We start from the raw sequence: 19,924 nt of genomic DNA, 5'->3' as shown, positions 1-19,924 counted from the left end.
AACTTTCTCAAATGCCCAGAAGAACGCTTGATCTATATATGAGGGGGAAAGAAAACGGAAAGTGACTTTTGAATCCCATGACAGGAGGGAAGAGAGAAGCAGACTTTGATAGACTGGAGAATGACATGAGTCCCCAAGTACCTAGTTTCACCATGAAGTATGTACTTTTCCATCTGATTGATTATGCACCTTGTTCTAATGATTTTTACAGGTTCCTTTGACTATACTCAAATGGAAGGTCATAGGGGTACAGTAATTTCAAATAAAAGAAAAAGGCTTTTAGACATACACAGAATAGAACACAAGGACTGAGAGAGAACCTAAGCTGCCTGATAAATTAAAACCCAAGGTCTCTAAGATCAAGTTCTACTGGTGTAAGGCTAGTCCATATTTAAGGACACTGTTTTTGCTTGGAGCTGGAAAGGCCTGTCACCTTCCTCTTACTTCCAGACTGTCCAAGGACCCTTCCAGGTCACTCCTTCCATCTGTTCAGACAGGTGCCTAGCCACGCCAACGGGCAATGGTGTCCCCACCTTCTACAACCTCCTTTGTCTCTGAGCACTAACCACCCCCTCAGCATGCCCTGGCCAAGAATACAACACATCAATATCTTATGCAATCTCTCTATTTGATAAAACTAAAACTTGGGGTATAAAAAATACTGGAAATGAAACAAATGTTAAATTCAATAGTAAAATATTAAAAATTCTTCACAAAGCTAGTAGGAAAGAAACAGTCAAAAGCTAAAAAGCAAGGTCAAAATAAGTACCCAAGAAGGGACCCAAGCTCCAAAGCACTGGAGTTTTTTCTTTTTCTTTTTTTTTTTTTTTTAAGATTTTATTTACTTATTTGACAGACAGAGATCACAAGTAGGCTGAGAGGCAGGCAGAGAGAGAAAGGCCGAAGCAGGCTCCCCCTGAGCAGAGAGCCTGATGCAGAGCTCGATCCCAGGACCCTGGGATCATGACCTGAGCCGAAGGCAGAAGCTTTAACCCACTGAGCCACCCATGCGCCCCCTAGAGTTTTTTCTGAACCTATTTTGCTAGCCACTTGGGGAGGGGGAAGCAGGGTAGTAGATGAAGGCTAGGAAACCCCTCCAAATAAAGACTCTAACAGGAACCACCCCCATGGAGGGGGAACTTCAAGGAGCAACATCCTCAACATAAGACTGAACATAAGGCTGACCCATCAAAAGGGAATATGAAAAAAAACACTATATCACTATCCGAATGCTGGTGCTCTGAGGAGAGAGGAAGCTGCCTCCCCTGAGATCTTATAACCACCGCACACAGGCATGCTGTCCAAAATCTTATTTATGTGGTCCACCAAAAAAAAAAAAAAAAAAAAAAATCAAATAGAGAATTAACTTGAAGTGCTTCTGGTGAATAAAGCTCCCATGTCTGACATGACCTAATAGGAATCCTCTCTGGCAGAGGGCCCCCTCGATCCATTCCTCCAGGAAGCCCAACCCCAGAGTTAATCTCTGCTCCTTGGTTAAAAACCAGTGTCCTGAGTTTATAGCAGTGTTATGCATCATTGCCAAAACTTGGAAGCAATCAAGATGTCCCTGAGTAGTTGAATGGCTATATGAATGTGGTGCATCCCAACAGCGGAATATTATTCAGCACTAAAAAGAAAAGAGTTGGGGGCGACTGGGTGGCTCAGTGGGTTAAGCCTCTGCCTTCAACCCAGGTCATGATCTCAGGGTCCTGGGATTGAGCCCTGCATTGGGTTCTCTGCTCAGCGGGGAACCTGCTCCCCCCCACCCCCCGCTGCTCTGCCTGCTTTTGATCTCTCTGTCAAATAAATAAATAAAAAATCTTTAAAAAAAAAAAAAAAGAAAGAAAGAAATGAGTTATCAAGCCATGAAAAGACATGGGGAAAAACTCAAATGTATATGGTTAAGTGAAAGAAGCTGATCTGAAAAGGCCATACAGATACTGTGTTGTTCCAATTATATGGCATTCTGGAAAAGACAAAACTATGGAGATGGCGAAAAGATCAGTGGTTGCCCGGGGATGGTGAGAGAGGAAAGGATGAACAGGTGGAGCACAGAGGAGTTTTTTAGGGCAGTGCAACTACTCTCCATGATACTATAATGATGGATACATGTCATTACACATTTGCCCAAACCCATAAATATAAATACCAAGAGTGAACTCTAATGTAAACTGTCGGCTTTGGGCGATAATGATGTGTCAAAGTAGGTTCATCAGTTGTAACAAATGCACCGCTCTGGAGGGGGATGTTGATAGGGAGGCTCGGCAGGGGCTGGGAGGGGTGGGGAGGAGGGGGCAGGAGACAACTGGGAAATCTCTGTACCCTACTCTTAATGTTGCCTTAAAGCTAAAACTGCATAAAAAACAGTGTATTAATTTAAAAATGTTATTGAAGATCCAAAAAAAAGATGGTTTTTTCCTGATGCCCACCCCACCCCCCACCCTCAGTATGTGGCTTAGTCTTTTTACAACCTGACTCTCGGAAGTAGACAGATGGTTTTCCCTGGAGCATTTTCAAACTATCAAACACAACCTAACAAGCATTAAACAAGGTGATAGGTTTGGGGTTTTTGTGTGTGTGCACAAAGATACTAAGTTCAGGCACCTGTGACTTTTTGTCAACCCACCCTTCAGGAGCAAAGGAGGTCTGCTGACAGCAGCATGGGTGTTAGAGTAGCTCATTGCTCCTGACCTCCGGAACAAAGGAGGGGAGGGAGCACTTTCAAATAAACATGCTCAAGGAGCCAGAGCTGAAACTGAAAACGAAAGGAGCACAGTGACTGGAAGAAATTGGATGCTCTGGGCCCTTCTGCCGTGAGACCCAGAACTCACATAGAAACACCTATATTTTGGGAACCTAGGTAAAAGCAGGTGCCTGGGTATAGCTCTGAGAAGGAAAGGCTCCCTTCTCAGGTCTTCCAGAACTTTCTACTGGATGGTATCCTTGAAATCCTGGACACACTTCCTGTGTACAGGCTTAAAGGAGGCATAAGGGCTTAATGAGGTGGAGGAGGTCTTCTCCTCCTCCATGTGTTTCAACCCCAAGTGAAGTTCTCCCTGATCCTCGACTGCTTCTAAGATTCATTCCAGGGACGCACCTCCTTAGGCCTAAAGAATGAGGATGGAGTCAGGGGAAGCACCCTCTTCTCATCAGAGTATCCTAGTCAGTGTTTCAATATTAGACATCTGTGCAAAATTTTTAATCTGGAGAAACTATTCCGGTGCTTAATAGAAGTTTCAAAAATCACTGGAACAGATAACTTCTAAGATCTATGCAACTAAAAGAAAAAGAAAATTAAATACAGAGAACAAACCAGTGGTTGCCAAGGGAGAGGTGGATAGAGGGATGGGCAAAATAAATAAAGGGGATTAAGCTGTACAGACTTCCAATTATAAAACAGAGAAATCACAGAGATGAAAAGTACAGCATCGGGACCATAACCAATAATATTATAATTACATTGTATAGTGAATACGCTTTCTGTAGTGAGTACTGAGTAATATATAAAATTGTCAAACCCCTGTGTTGTACACCTGAAACCAATATGACTTTGTTAATTATATTTCAATTAAAAAAAAGAAATCCATGTTTCTATAGATCAAGTTCCTCTAAACAGTACCAGATATTTCTTATAAAGCATTTTCAAAATTCTAGTTTATTCCTAGAACTTCACAGCTTAATCTCTTTCAAAGTATCCGAAAATGCTCAAGAAGGGCAATGTGAAAATGCACTTATTGGAAACAGATAAAGAAAAAGCTTAGAAGGAGACAGTCTGAAATAAAAACCCTGTTTTCTTTTCAAAAGAAATGCCATCAGACCAGACAGTCGGTACCTCTAATTGGCAGGTGCCACACTGAGCAACTTACTGTTTCTGAGCGCTTTGCACTGTTGTCAATGGGAGCGACGATGCCACTCTATTCCACAGGCCTGTGACAAAGATCATCCTGGGAAGGTGTTTTGTAGATTTTATAAACTTAGCGATTAATATAAGCTAGTGTAATACCTGTGGAGAGTATTAGTTATAAACTGTTCTTTTTTTAAAGAGATTTTATTTATTTGAGAGAGAGAGAGAGCAAGTGGTTGTAAGGACTGAGGGAGAGGGAGAGAGAATCTTAAGCAGACTTCATGCTGAGCACAGACCCCACATGGGACTCGAACTCACGTCCCTGAGATCATGACCTGAGCAGAAATCAAGATCCGGATGCTCAACTGACGAAGCCACCCAGGCGCCCCAAGTTATAAACTGTTCCAAACCCAAGATGGGCACCATGTAAGTCATTAGTTGTGATTTTCTTTTTTAGGACTGTTATAATAATAATAGACTGGAGTAGAAGAGCAACGTGTCCTTAACAAGAGGAAAGAAAAAGCAAAGAAGAGGGGAGGGAGAAGAGGGAATAACCAAAAAGAAGAGGAAGGTTAAATTAAAAGGGATGCACCCCGTTGTGGGTGAGCAGTCCTCCTGGGAAAGCTTCTGCCACAAAGAAACCATACAAGCTCCCATGTGCAAAGACTGCAAGTGCTGAGCTCAGTTCTGTCCCTCAGTGCTCCCTGACAGACCCCGCAATGCCTTGCACAGGAGGCCAGGATTTTTGAAGCAAAGCCTGCCTCACAGCTGAAGGGACTCAGTGGTTTGTAGCTGAGTCACAGGCTGATGAGGCCCAGGCAAATCATGGGTGCTAGTGAGGCAAACAGCAGTGTCTTCTTCTGCAGATGCTCCGTTCCTACTGGGTGACACGCTGGCAGGATGGATGACCGTGTTTTCATAGGAATCCCTCTTATTGCCATTTTAACTGGCAGATGGGGCAGTAATTGACCTAGATATTTATTTTTAATGTAACTTAGAAGAAAAAAAAAGAATGCTCATTTGAAGGCTCTAAAAATTGTCAGTCATTATGAAGTAATTAAGACCCAGAGTATCACATAAAATTCCTAGAGAAGCTCAACCCCCATAAGAATATTTTCTCATATTACATTATAGTTCCATTATATGTGATTTGAAAAGATCAGTGTAGGCATAGTCATCAATTGCTTTTGCACTTATGTTTTCAGAGCTGCTCGCTATAGCAAATTCCTCTTAATCTCCCTCCTAAATCTTTGAGAATATAATCCTGAAACAAGGAAAGAAGAACCTATTCCTAGTGCTGGGTGAACATAAAGAGGGTTTTTATTACTGTTCCTTTTCCTTTAATTTATTTTCCTTTTAAGGAGGTTATTAGAGTTTTACCATCAGATATGTTGAAATACTGACGCATTTAACTAGTTAAAGTCTGTCAGTCTGTTGACCTTTGACCACCACACCTGTTCCCTGCAGTGATTTAAGCTGCTCAAGGCGAGAGATGGATTGAACAGCCAAATAAACTAGAGAATGTGAGAATACCAAGGTCACATGAAGGATACATGGAACATGCTCTAGTCTTCAGAGAATCCATAAACCATCCAATTTCATTCACCGCCCCTTCCCTTAAATGACAACAGATACCGATGCAACTTGGGTCTCTGGCCAATAAACCCAACAGGAAGGAAAGGCACATAATACTTCCTTTACCATGAGAGGAGGAAGAGCTTGAAATGCCTCACCTGTTGGTGTTTACCAGCTTGCAGTCCTATGAAGCTGCAGAAAACACTCACCCTCTGTGATGGCTAACACCGGATTGAAAGATGCTGGCCAACTCAAAATGTCTCCAGCGAACAGACATCCTTCTGTGTATTTCCTTTCGCATTGGGAACTTGGGACAACCCTTTAGCATGGCCAGTCCATCACTGTATGAGCACGAGAGACCACACGGTTCTGTCGAGGTGCTGCTTAAGAGCCCCCAGGGATCATTGCTCTAATTTTAGAAACCAGGGATGAAGAACGTATGTGGAGACAAAGAGCTGCTCTGAGGTCAGTGACACTGGATGAATGTGTATTTTATTCATCATAGCGTCGGCTCCCTTATAGACTGAAAACAGCAAGTGATGTGAGCAAGATGATTATTCAGATCGTAAGGCCGTGCTCGGTGGACAAGTCAATTTGCGGATTCTGTGTCCTAATGCCGCAGGTCCTGAGAGTCCACAGCCCAGGCTGGAAACCAGATTTGCAGACGCTTTGAAAGAGAGTGGGCCACCACACCCTCTTGTTTAATAATGTCCTTTCTCTTTCCTAGGTCTAGGGGAAACAAGGTACTGAAACACTGATTAACAAGAGAGGTTCCTCTTTAGGGCAATAGGGAGGGCATGTAATGTGATGAGCATTGGGCGTCATAGGCACTAATGAATCTTTGAACACGTCAGAAACTAATGATGTATTATATGTTGGTTAACTGAACATAATAAAAAAAATTAAAAACAAAAAAACAAAAACAAACAAGAGTGATTCCTGAAGGCTCTATTGTCACACCCTCAGCCCCACTCCTGGCTGTAGCAGTCAGCACTTAAGAGAATCTAGTAGGCATGAGAATGGTCTATTAGAAAATCCCAGTCCTCAGCTTTTAGGAAAAAAAAAAAAAAATTCCAGCCTGCCTAAAAAGATAACCAGGATCTAGTGGACAAAAATATTGATGTATTGAAATCTTGACACTTCAAACTCAAAAGCTACCTCCACTCTGAATCCTTCATCCCCATCCTCACTTAAAAAAGCATAATGGAGGGGCGCCTGGGTGGCTCAGTGGGTTAAAGCCTCTGCCTTCAGCTCAGGTCATGATCTCAGGGTCCTGGAATCAAGCCCCGCATCGGGCTCTCTGCTCCGCAGGGAGCCTGCTTCCACCTCTCTCTCTGCCTGCCACTCTGCCTACTTGTGATCTGTCTCTGTCAAAGAAATAAATAAAATCTTTAAAAAAAAAAAAAAAGCATAATGGATACAAATTTCAACTTCTTTTTAGGATTCCAGCAACATGTTGATCTGGGAAGAAAAAAATTTCAACCCTTCTCAAATCTATCTCCCAACTCACTTTTTCTCGGCCTCAGTTTCCTTATCTGACAAAGGAAGTAGTCTCAGTGGCTTTCAAACATTTTCAAAAGCTTTTTAAAATAACAAAATATTAGTCAAGACTGCAACATATAATATAGCTGAAAGGCTGAAGGAGTTATCCAAGCAGCTCAAATGTTTGTGATTTAGTTAGAACATTCTTCATTATTGGAGAAATCCCTGAAGCACTTTCCTGGAGCCCAAGTGTTCTACCTATGGTCACCCACTTTGAAAGCCACTGGATTAGGAGATAACCAGTTAAGTCCCTTCCAGGTCTGAAACGCTATAACCACCCCACCTTCCCCAGCCATGACCTATGCCTCAGGACTCCTGATGTCAGCCTTTCAGTGGGGTAGCCCTTGTCAAGAATCCATGCTTATCTTTTCTAGTGATTGAGGCTTAGAAAATAAACAAAAACAGTTGTTTCCCATGACCTATATTTTGTCCTTTCAGGCAATGGGTCCATTCACTGAACTAATCTGTCTTGAACAGCTCTGTGGATGGGTTGGATGGAGGAGCTATATTTGGTCCCAAGGATTATAACTATGAGTCATGGGACCACTGACAGCGGGGATGGCTTTCTGCCAGCAGTCTGAGAGAGAGAGAAACATTTCTGTCCTGCATGCTACAAGTTCAAGGTCAATTTTATGTCTAACATCTGAGGAACAAAAAGTGATCAAATTGCTTATAGCAAGAACTGAACACCGGAATTCTTGCCTTTTCAGGGATATGCCAATAACTTACTAATTTACCTTGACTGACATTGAAATGAGTACAATAAGACTTACTACGCACTAAAAAGAGATTTAATGTAGTCTGCAAGGAATTTAGAAAGAGTTTTACATTGCTTGGTAAAATCTGCTAATAACAGAACTCATTACTACTTCGAAGAAAAATGGGATCATCAATCTTATGTAAGATACATAGACACGTACATCCACCCAAACAGTTCAGAAATTAAGTCAAACTAAAAAAGTATACTGAGCTGCTTTATATTAGTGGGGAAATGATTCAATGCTTTATGAGAGCTCTTCAGCATCAAGGAAATAAAGATGTGCCTTTGGGGAGGGAGTGGGTCTGACTATGAACAAAGAAGAGGAACAGGAGAAAATTGGCTTCTGCTTACTGCAACACGGGCACATTCTGTGAGCTGACCCCGTGCCCCTGCCTCCGGATGCTTCACGGCCCCTTCTTTCATCTTTAACATGCCCAAGAGCTAGAGTGATAGCAAGTATATGCCCTTGATGTTCCACAACACCTCCAATTTGAAATACTTTTATTTTCAAGTAAGAACCTCACCACGACTCTACTGGCTTCATAAAACAGCACTGTCCCCATTTTACAGGAAAGGAAACAGAGTGCAGCAAGCAAAACGGCCTGAACTTCGACACTGCTGGAAGGTGACATGAGAACTTGCACACTCTGTGCCTCCCAGACCAGGCTCCTGCTCAGAATGCCATTGGATGGGTTGCCTAAAAACCCCCCAGAGTGTTTCAGTGAAAGAAAGTATCCGGGCTTCAGATTTTCTGTGGTGATGGTGTAAATCTCACTTCTGAGAAAAACTTATGCAGTCCCTTTCATGCTTCTGGTTTTGGTGCCCCTTGGCTGTGCAGATCTCTAAAAGCTTTTGAATAGACTAATAAACACAGAATTGTTCTGAACATCTGTAAGCAAAATACGAAAAGATATTACCCAGTGAATGAACATCCTGGGTTTTCTCGCCAGAAATGGGGTTATTTGTGTATTAGGCGAATGCACTGAAATTAACCCAGAATGCTTACCCATTGCAGAATGTCTTTTCATATTTTCATCTGTGTAGTCGTTATTATAAAATGTAAGAATAATTCTCTATCAGGGTATTCAGAACTCTGAATAGCTCAATTACTTCTAAAATCAATGTAGTAAAGCAAAATCGTGCCAGTTAATCAGTTGGTTTGCATAACAAATGTTTGGAGGAGTTGGTGTGTTTTGTGTGTGCGGGCACACATGCATGTGTGTGTAAAGAGAAATCCAGGGTCAGCTCAACACTTTAAAACAAACATGAAAGATCAAGCTTCCATTGACTATGGAGAAAGAATTCTGGAAAACGGGTACTATTTAATTCATTCAAGAAAGGGTATAGTAAGTCTAGGCTCCTGGAGGTTACGCCATCCCAGGTGTATGCTAGGCATACACTGAGATTTTAAGGAACACCTGAGGGGCGCCTGGGTGGCGACTGCCTTCAGCTCAGGTCATGAACCCAGGGTCCTGGGATCGAGTCCCGCATTGGGCTCCCTGCTCAGTGGGGAGCCTGCTTCTCCCTCTGCCTGCAGCAGCCCCGCTTGTGCTCTTTCTCCCTCCCTCTCACAAATAAAGTAATTAAATCTTTTTTAAAAAACAAAGGAACTCCAAATGAATGCATAAATCCTTGGAAATCATTTTAGGATTAGAATGGTGGTCACTAAGACTTAGATTACTTCTCAGCCATGATCAGAGTCAGATCTGAAACACTACAAGAAATAGTGACCAAACAGTAGCCATGAGCCACGCCACCGCACATCCACGCTGTGACTGGGTTCCCAGTGCAGGACCAGGCGGTGGGCAACTCGCAGAGGACTCCCATTCAGGCTTGGAACATCTAAGAGCTGCAAGTTTCTCAGCCTGTGGCTCTCGGTTCAGTGTTAATTGATGAATCCAAGGAAGAGAAGTTTAAGTGCCTGCTACAGGAGAAAGGTCAGTTTTAAAACAGGTTTAGATGAAATCATGGGCAGTGTGAGGGTGGGAGTCTCCAGGGAAATGCATGGAGGCAATCCCAGCCTTTGGCAAATCATTGTGGTCTGGCTTCTCTCAGCTCTGGAAGCCAAAATTCCATTTTTACCATTTAATTTGACCCAACATTAATCCAATATGGACAGTATGACCTGTGTGGACTAAACTCACAACAAACTGAGATATACATCTCTGAATGGCATTTAATTGAGTTTAAAATGAGAATTAGAACAGTCTGGCTGACCAACCTGGTCTCATTGCATTTTCTTTCTGTAAATAATCTCCCCAGGAGGATAAAAAAATGAGAAGTTTCTCCAGAGTGTGTATCAGAATAAGAGGAGTTACTGATAAAACTTAAAAGCATCAGGGTGTCAGGCTCTGGGAGTCTGTCCAGAAGTCAAACCATACAAAGTAATCCAGAGGGCACAAGCAGGATTTCCCCTTTCCCAGGCTGGCCTGGCTGACCAGCCCCCCTACCGAGGACCCTCTTTTTTCTTTCCTTTTTGCATATGGCAGGGAATTCCATTGGGTTACTCTGAGATCCTACAGACCTGGAAGCCACGCTCTTCTAAGCGACTGCCTATCTCCACTCTGAGGCATTGCAGGCTTGTTTTATACATCATTCCCAAAGAGCCACTTAATCGCCTTGAGGAACTGTTGGCCCCTTGTATCTTCTCCAGATGTCAGGCTCAAGCACCACACAGATCACCTGGCATGTAACCCACCTATTAGTGGAGCCATTCATGAACATTCTACTTACATGTCAGACTCAACTCTGTCCATGTGTCACCATCATGGGATCACCTCTTCTCCTGGCTCTTACTAGAAGCCATACACTTTTCTGTGTGCCTAACTGCACCTCCAGCTTGGGTCTCCAAACCACAGGAACATCAATAGTGACAAAGAAATATCATCCAGACATAAATATGCGTCCTACCTGGATACACACCTGCTTTTACACTCACATACACACTCGCTCACTTGTTCACCCCCACCCCCGAGATGGTACATACCCACTAGCATGCAGGCACGACAAACTGCAACCAATGTTTCTGGTCCTAGGGCTGCCATGGAGATCCATGCAATCACCAGCCTGTGGGCCAAGACAATGCTGTGGCAGCTCTGCCATTAGTCATCATGTGATAGGTTGGTGGGGGGTTAGCACTAGCCCCTTGGATTTTGCAAACTCTCCCCGCTCCGAGTGCTATCCCTGGAATTCTGGCACCTGCCTCAAGGAACCAAATGGTACCTTAGGTTCAAGTGTACTTGCTGTATGAGAAGGGATTTGGCAGACAGTTCAGGTCCTAGGCTTTGTTTCCTGAATGAATGAATACCTTTACAAAAGACTGTTGTGACCAAAGCTTTACAAACTTAATTACAAACACAAGAGCAATTTTGAAATTAATCTAAATACTGGAGCACAGACTAGTATTTCTCTATGAAACTTCAGCAATTATTACTCAATTTAGTGAAGCCTTGGTTTTTCTTCCTTGCAAGTCAGACCTCTCCAGGGCTGACTTATTCAATACAGCTTTGAGCACCCGAGGCTTCAGCAGGGAAGCCCTCCCAGTATAACCTGCTTTCTGTCTCCCCCATCCTCTCCTTGGTCAAAAATCTTTAATTAGCTGGTTACCCTAATTACTCTAGCTGGGGACCTTGTTTGTTCTCCTTCCCTGCTATTCCCAGGGATCTGAAGGCTCTACCACTTCTGTGCCAAAGGGTCCTTTCTATCACAGTTTCTCTCTGTCTTTTTGTTTTTTTCTTTCATGATCAGAACAACAACAACAACAAAAAGCCCGGGGAAAGAAATCATCTCTCCTTCTGTGTCTGGGTAAGACCCCATAACCATCATTTCCCAATCAGGAACAAGTTTCCATGACAACCGTGCTTCCCAATGCCACCACTAATTTAGCAGGTAGTGTTCTTTACCAACTTCCATGGTTTCTGTACAAGACTCTAAGAAACTGGCTGTTTGCATGAACTGTATCTTAAAAGAGTTTTGTCCTCTGCCCTTCGAAACATCAGAAAGACCAAAAAAAAAAAAAATTGTTTGGTATTTTCTTTACTTGTAATCATTAAAAAAGCACACCAATTTTTTAAGAGTATAGTGGAAGGATGGACATGAAGGAGAGTGTGGGACTCGGTGGAAGGAAGTATGAATGGACGGATCACTGGGATATGACAGTTGGATGACAGACGCCATGATCAGTGGAATAAACTTGATGCTGAGAGCTGATGAGATTGGAATTCCTGCTATATGTGACCTTGAAAGTTCCTCTTCCTCTCTAAGCCTCAACACTCCCTCTGTAAAAGACAGAAACTGAGACATTTCATAGAATTCTTTGGAAGATTAGATGGAAAAAAAGCAAAGAGGCAAAAAGTGCTTCTTACGGTGTCTGGCACGTAGTAGGAGTTCAACAAAGGGACAATTAGCATGCTGTTCTTATTAACATAAAGAGTTGAATCGGAACAAGTCTTAACAAACAAGCAACCAAGTATTCTAATTGATTATTAACATTTTGTTGGTGGAGAATAACAGTACAAGCAGTAGATATTTGGAGGTTTTCTTAGCAACCTTTTCTCTTGGGCTATTAAGTCATGTCTGCAATTACAGGAAGGAATCTATTCATTTCCATTCCTGAGACTTAAGAGGATACACCTGGGCAATCTCCAGGGTTCATGTGCATCTATTTATAACTCCGCATAAGTATTTGTTTAATTCTGAAACAGATGCAAAGAAAAAACTCGGATTAACCATTAAAGTATTTGTTCTATATTCCACATTCTCAACACCAATGAGTATATTTCAGTTCTTCTGTAAGGCAAGGAAAACAACAGTATGTATGTTTTTGTGATACTTTCAATATTGCACAGCTCAAATTTCATTTCACAATCAATTCATATTGTAGCAAACAAACCAACATGTTCCTTATTGTACAAACGCCCATACTCCCAACTCCTCCCCCAGATGCATTCACCGTGCCCTCAGGGAGCTGAGAGGGCCTTCCACAAGTAACACCAATTCAACCTTTCATTTTTAAAAATAAAATTATTTTTAAAAATAAAACTATTTGTGTATTTTTAAAATCCCATTTTTGTCACCATGCCTATGAAGAACTCCTAAGAGGGGCGCCTGGGTAGCTCAGTCAGTTAAACATACAACTCTTGATTTTGGCTCAGGTCATGATCTCAGGGCTGTGAGATCAAGGTCTGCACTGGACTCCATGCTCAGCAGGGAGTCTGCTCGAGATTCTCTTTCCCTCTCCCTCTACCCCTCCTTACTTATGCTCACTGGTGTGCTCTCTCTCTAAAATAAATAAATAAATTGAAAAAAAAGAAAGAACTCAAGATACTGAATGAAATATTTTTTAAATGTGTTTTACAGTCTGGATGTTCCTCCATTAAAAATAAAATTATCCTATGATCCGGCAATCTCTCTTCTGGGTATACATCCTAATGAAACGAAATCAGTAACTCAAAGACAAAACTACGATCCCATGTCCACCTCCGCATTATCCACAATAGCGATGGCCTGGAAGCAACCAAAGTGTCCACTGGCAGAAGAATGGATAAAGCTATTGTGATATGTATATATAATACAATATTATTCAGTCTTACACATGAAGATAATTCTGCCACTTGCAACAATTTGGGTGAAGCTGGAAGAAATTATTCTATGCGAAATTAATCCAGACCCAGAAAAAATGTATACTATGTATACTGCATGCCCTTACTTATATGTAGAATCTGAAAAAAAATTATACTCCTAGAAGCAGAGAGTAGAATGGTGGTTACCAAGGGCGGGAGTAGAACGAAGCAGGGCGATGTTGGTCAAAGGGTACAGAGTGTCTGTTTTGGAGGATGAATTAGTTCTAGAGAGCTAATGTACAGCACGGTGATGGTAGTTAATGATACTGTATTGTTTCACTTGAAATCTGCTAAGAGGGTAGATCACAGGCGCTCTTGCCACAAAAATAAAAGTATGTGAGGAGATGGGTAATTTAATTAGCTTGACTATTAGTAATCATTTCACTCTATATATCAAAACATCATGTCATACACCTTCAATATATACCACTCTTATTTGAAAAATGAAAAAAAAACATATTTAAAAGAGAAAAAAACTGTGTTTTAAGTGCTACATGAGCTGGCAGAGAAATAAAGGAAATCCTTGAAGGCTAGAACAAAAAACAGATTCGGAACGGTTGTCTGGTATCTGAGCTAGAATTTGCCATGGGGGCATCTGCCTATCCTGGTAGCCAAATATTTTTCTGTAAAGGGCTAACTCATAAATGTTTTAGGTTTTGCAGGGCATACCATCTCTGTTATATCCGCTCAACTGTGCCATTGTGCCATGGAAACCTTCACAGATAATATATAAACAAATGGGTGTGGCTGGGTTTCTATAAGACTTTATTTACATAACCTGGCAGTGGCAGAATTTAGCCTGCAAACCAGTTTGCCAATCCCTTCATTATAAATTAGATTGGAATGTCTTACCCAGAGAAAAACAATTAGAGTGTGTGATGTTTTTTCCATATGGTAGACTACTGCAGTCTTCACACCCCTCTGTATACCTGCCTTTGCCGGATCCCTCCGCATTGACTCTGGGCTAGACCATGTGACTTGCTTTGGGCAGTGGGACACTATTAACTGTGATATAAACAGAAACTTGCAAAGTGCTAGCAGAATGGGGCTTATCCTCTCTTGCTGCTCTTGGGACCTCTGCACCCACCACCACGTGAATTTGCCCAGGCAAGTGTGTTGAAGACACGGTCCATCATTTCCCCTACCCCAGCCAGCAAAGAAGGATAGCCAGCACCAAATGCAGACCTATGAGTGAAGCCATCCTAGACCAACTAGTCCCCAAGCAGCCTACTAGTTGATTGGAGTCACATGTGTGAGCCCAGATGAGACCAGCAAAAGAACCACCAAAATGAGAGCCACCCAAACTACTGACCTACATAATCATAAGCTAATAGGTGATTGCTTTAGAATTAAGTTTTGCAAGTGATTATTTTGCAACAAAAGCTGAATGGTACATTCCATAGGAAATCTATTGTCTTCTAAAAATATAAAGTGAGAGGGGCACCTGGGTGGCTCAGTGGGTTGAATGTCTGACTCTTGGTTTTGGCTCAGGCCTGAGATCAAGACCCACATCAGGGTCTGCGTCTCAGCAGGCAATCTGCTTGAGATTCTCTCCCTCTCCCTTTGCCCCTCCCCCTGCTTGTACGTGCACACTCTCTCTCTAAAATAAATAAATCTTAGAAAATAAAATAAAAACATAAAGTGAGAGATCAACAAGTATATTTATAGAAATGGGAAAGAAAAGACTGAGGAAACACAAATATTTATACTTGCATTTTAAAGATTCTGTCACCTACCAGCAGAGACAAACCGTTTTTTGCTCATTATAATAGAAGTTGGAGCAAATTCTTCCTACCTGAACAGACTTCTTTATAAGTAGGATTGGTGGTGTAGCCTCCTGCGTAACCAACTTGAGTTGAATATACTCCTTTCATGGTCCAGAATTTCCTCTCAGCTCCCCAGAAACAGCCCATTCCTAAGAAAAACACAAGCCACTGTTTAGTCCTTTGTCAAAAACGGAGAACCACTGCATATTAGAAGCAGATATGTTATTCATGTCTTTGGTAATCAAAAATAAGTAAGATTTTATCCTTTAAAGAAAGAGAGTTTCATGGTGGCAACCTAAGTGTCCATCAGTAGATGATGGATAAGGAAATGTCTTATATACACACACACAGACATACAAATGCACATGCACACATACGCTGGAATATCATGCAACCACAAAAAAGGATGAGATCATGCCATTTGAGACAAAATGAATGTATCTGGAGGGTATTATGCTAAGGGAAATAAATCAGACTCAGAAAGACTAACACAATATGATTTCGCTCATAAATGAAATTAAAAAAAACTAGTAACAAGAAATGAACAAGGAACAAAAAACAGAATCAGACCTACAAATACAGAAAACTGATGGTTGCCCAGGGCGGGGGTGAGGGAGGAGAGGTTGGGGAATGGGCAAAATAGGTGAAAGGGAGAAAGAGATACAGGCTTCCAGATATGGAATGAATAAGTCACAGGAGTAAAAGGCACAGCATAAGGAATATGGTCAATGATATTATAATAGCATTGTATCCGAACAGATGGTAGCTACACTTATGGTGAACATAGCATAATGCATAAACTTGTTGAACCACTAAGTTGTACACCTAAGACTAATATAACATTGTGTGTCAACTATACTGAAATTAAAAAGAAACATGTTAGAAATAAAGAAGAAAAAAAATCAATTAACTAATTTAGAAGAATTTTTAACATCTAAAAATAATTTTATTTGAGGCTATTTGCATAGAATGTCTCTTTGCTTAATTGTGCAAAAACTTAGAAAGCCTCAAGTTTTAATGAAGTTAGTAAAGTATACCTTTCCAAATAACATAGTAAAAAGATAACTGCATTTGATGAATGATTTCAACACTTAATTCATTATGAACTTGCTAAAACATAATAATTGCTATTAGTAGCATAAATTTATTTAATGATCAGCATCCTGGTCATTTTTTAAAAGATATTTATTTATTTATTCTACAGAGAGAGGGAACACAAGCAGGGGGAGTGGAAGAGGGAGAAGCAGGCTTCCCACTGAGCGGGGAGCCTGACACAGGGCTCGATCCCAGGACCCAGGGACCGTGACCAAAGCCGAAGGCAGATGCTCAATGACTGAGCCACCCAGGCACCCCCCCAGTCATGCTTTAAAAAAAAAAAAAATCCTGACACAGAAAATAACACTAACTTACTGACTTACGTGGGAAAACTTCCCCAAATCAACACAGATTGATGCAGTTCTCAATTAACAATTTCACATAATATGTTGAGTTTCTTCAAAAATGTTTGTCCTTATAAACTTGCACGTGATAAATCACTGCTCGCCAAAGGGTGAGTTGTATTACTAAATATAATGACTGAGGAAACAGAGAAGGGGGAAGGCAGAGAAAGAGACGACGACAACAAACACACGAAGGAACTCACAAAAATAGCATTCCATTCAACGAGCAAACATTGTGATCATATCAGTAATTACTGGATTCTTCTGAACACACAGTGAAAACCAAGACCTAGCTCCCAAGAATGCCCATACTTACACACTTGGGAAAAGTAGCCTTACATCTCCCTGGGATCCAAATAAAGAACCCTCAACTTCCTACTATGAGTTTCTAAACTGTCCACAACTGCTACTCTATGGCCAACTTCTAGATGTAAGCAAGATTACCGCCTTGCTCGAGTTTTATACAGCTTTAGTAAGTCATATATAATTAAGATCGTGGGAAGAACAACAGTTGGCAAATTAATATATGCCTCCTACTTCCACAATCACTGGATTTGTTAGACTCGATGACAGAACTGAAAGAAAGATTAGATGGAAGTTTACTGAAATTCTTGACATTTGTTAATAGTCTAAAATTCAGAACAGTAATAACCAAGATGCAATGTGCATCATGCTATACATTATATAAAAATTTATTTGCTTAAATGTGAGGGGAAATAAATTGACCAAAAATAGATTAACAGTTAAAAATAAGAGCCATCTGACAAAATCCACACAGTAAAAAAAAATTACTGTTGTGATAACAAAGCAACATGGAAATATGTATATGATTATATCATAATTAACTAAAGCTAAACTTAAAAGGAAAAAAACACAAGTATATGCATGCTCTTATTATAACTATGAAAAAAATACCTATACTGAAATAGATGAGAAGAAAATATACAAAATTATAACCATGACTGTTTTATAGTGCTGAGAATACAGGATTTTTTTTTTCATTTTTCAAGTGTTTCTGTAATAGATTCATATTACTTTAAAAATGAAATATATATACTTTTTCAAAAAAATTCAAAGAAAAACATAACCATATGAATTGTTTGAATTAGAACTGCAAGATACCATTCTTGCCATTTACAAGTGAGTTGTTTGCTGCTAGTGAATATAGATAAATATTTACTGAGTATTTATAAAAATGGGTTATCCTCAAATCTCTGGAACAAGAATTCACTATTAATTTTACTTGGTTGCATTTCTGGGATCAGGGAATTGTATCAGTCAAGGTTTTCCAGAGAAACAGACCAATAGGATTAGTTGCTATTGTTGTAAAGTCTGAGAAGTCCATGATGTACAGTCTGCAAGCCAGAGACCCAGGAAAGCTGGTACTATGAGCCCGGGCCAAACACAAAGGCCTGAGAATGAGGGGAGCCAGTGACGTAAGTCCTTGTCCAGCAGCACTGATGTACAAGGCCGGGAGAAGATGGATGTCCCAGCTCAAACAAAGAGTAAATTCACCCTTCTTCTGGCATTTTATTCCATCTGGACCCCTGACAGACTGGAGGATTCCCGCCCCCACATTGGTGAGGGTGATCTTCTTTCCTCAATCTACCAATTCAAATGCTGATCTCTTCCCAAAACATCCTCACAGACACAACCGGAAATGGCTATCTGGGCATCCCTCAGCCTTGTCAAATTGGCACGCAAAATGAATCGCTACAAGAATGATGACAGCAAATATCTGGAGAAGGATGTAAGTAAAAAGTGTGGTGGGCAATATTACTAAGCATAAAAGGCCACAAATGCACCCAGGAGTTGTGCAGTGTGATAAGCTGAAGGTACTCCAGCCCCTGAAGTTCAGAATTCTGTGAGGTTTACTCAGTAAAATACTGCTGGGGATGCCTGGGTGGCTCAGTCAGTTAGGTGGCTGCCTTCAGCTCAGGTCATGATGCCAGGGTTCTGGGATCAAGTCCTGCATTAGGCTCCTTGCTCAGCAGGAAGCATGCTTCTCCCTCTGCCTGTCACTCCCCCTGCTTATGCATGTTATCTCTCTCTGACAAATAAATAAAATCTTAAAAAAATAAAATAAAATAATAAAATAAAATAAAGTAAAATACTTCTTTCCTACACAATGGCTAACATTGATGGTACCAAAGGGTACTTCAAACTTTCAGCATTCTATGAACAAGGTACATGATGGGCCATTTTAGCAGCCAGCCTAACCTGACCATTGTCTACAGTCTCACCCTGATAGTCCTAGACTTTTTATCTTCACTATATCCTCATGCTATATAGAGTTAATAACACTTAATATGGATCTTGGCCAAACCAAACTAAATATTTGCTGCAAGTTATTTAATCCCCTTTTGATGTTTAATAGAGATCAAGAAAAGACCCCTGTTAGACGGAGGATGACCCCATTCCAGCTGGGCACAGGCTTCTGGGAGAGGGGTCATGTGTGGCTGAAATAATGCCTTGGGGACCTGGTGTGTAATCAATGTCAAAATATCTGGAGAGGTACTTAACTTGGAATAAGTGTTGTTATAGGAATAAAACTCCTTGAAGCAATCAGATGTTTCATCTAGTGGCTTCCAGTATAACCTAAGCATTCTATTATTTGATTTTGAGAGTGTGTGCATATGTGTGTGTGTGCTTAAACAAAAAAAAACAAGTTTATGACAGAATTTCTCAGAACTTACAATAATCTAGTAAAAAACATAAATATCAAATATATATACATATATATGATACAGTATGCATTATTATTTTTAAGATATTTCATATTTGGGGGGACACCTGGGAGGCTCAGTTGGTTGACTGTCTGACTCTTGATTTTGGCTCAGGTCATGATCTCAGGGTCATGAGATCGAGCAGGGTGTGGAGCCAACTTGGGATTCTCTCTCTCCCTCTCCCTCTGTCCCCCCACCAGCTTGAACATACTCTCCCTCTAAAAAAATTAAATTAATTTTTTATATTTTTAACTGTTTATTATAAAGTAAAACACAGGTACAGAAAAGCCACACAGAACAGATGCATACCTCAAGGCATTATTATTAGGCAAACATCCTTATAACTACCAGCCAGGTCAAGAACTGGAAGTTTCCATCCCCCTCAGAACTCCATCCTTGTATCACACCCCAAACACAACTCCCTTCCTCCCCTAAAAGGAACCACTCTCTGACCATTACAGTAATCACTTCCTTCTGCTTCTTTATATGTGTATCACTCAAGGTGTCCGTCTTGATACTATTGTCTGGTTGTGCTCATTTTTTAAAAATTTGATTTAGCCTTAAGCTCTTTTCATCAACAGGTTCCCTCTCCATTCTCTTCTTCTGATTTATCCACTGAAGAAAACAAGACCCACTGACCTGCAGAGCTTC

General features: G+C 41.0%; 1 protein-coding gene across 7 annotated transcripts in view; it reads right to left on the bottom strand.

Moving 5' to 3' along the window:
* The window catches only part of MSRA (methionine sulfoxide reductase A), a 419,310-nt gene that overhangs the window by 196,342 nt on the left and 203,044 nt on the right, over positions 1-19,924 (bottom strand). For 6 of the 7 annotated variants that reach the window (XM_032855725.1, XM_032855726.1, XM_032855728.1 and 3 more), the window contains one exon: positions 15,138-15,257. In XM_032855725.1, the coding sequence (XP_032711616.1) occupies positions 15,138-15,257 (120 nt within the window). Of the gene's footprint in view, positions 1-15,137; positions 15,258-16,526; positions 16,549-19,924 lie in introns of those variants that run through there. The other variant, XM_032855731.1, reaches the window with a different exon arrangement.

This window comes from Lontra canadensis, unplaced genomic scaffold, assembly GCF_010015895.1.
Source record: "Lontra canadensis isolate GAN:19392208 unplaced genomic scaffold, GSC_riverotter_1.0 scaffold10, whole genome shotgun sequence".
Taxonomy (NCBI): domain Eukaryota; kingdom Metazoa; phylum Chordata; class Mammalia; order Carnivora; family Mustelidae; genus Lontra; species Lontra canadensis.
This window is presented reverse-complemented; position numbering and strand designations above follow the sequence as displayed.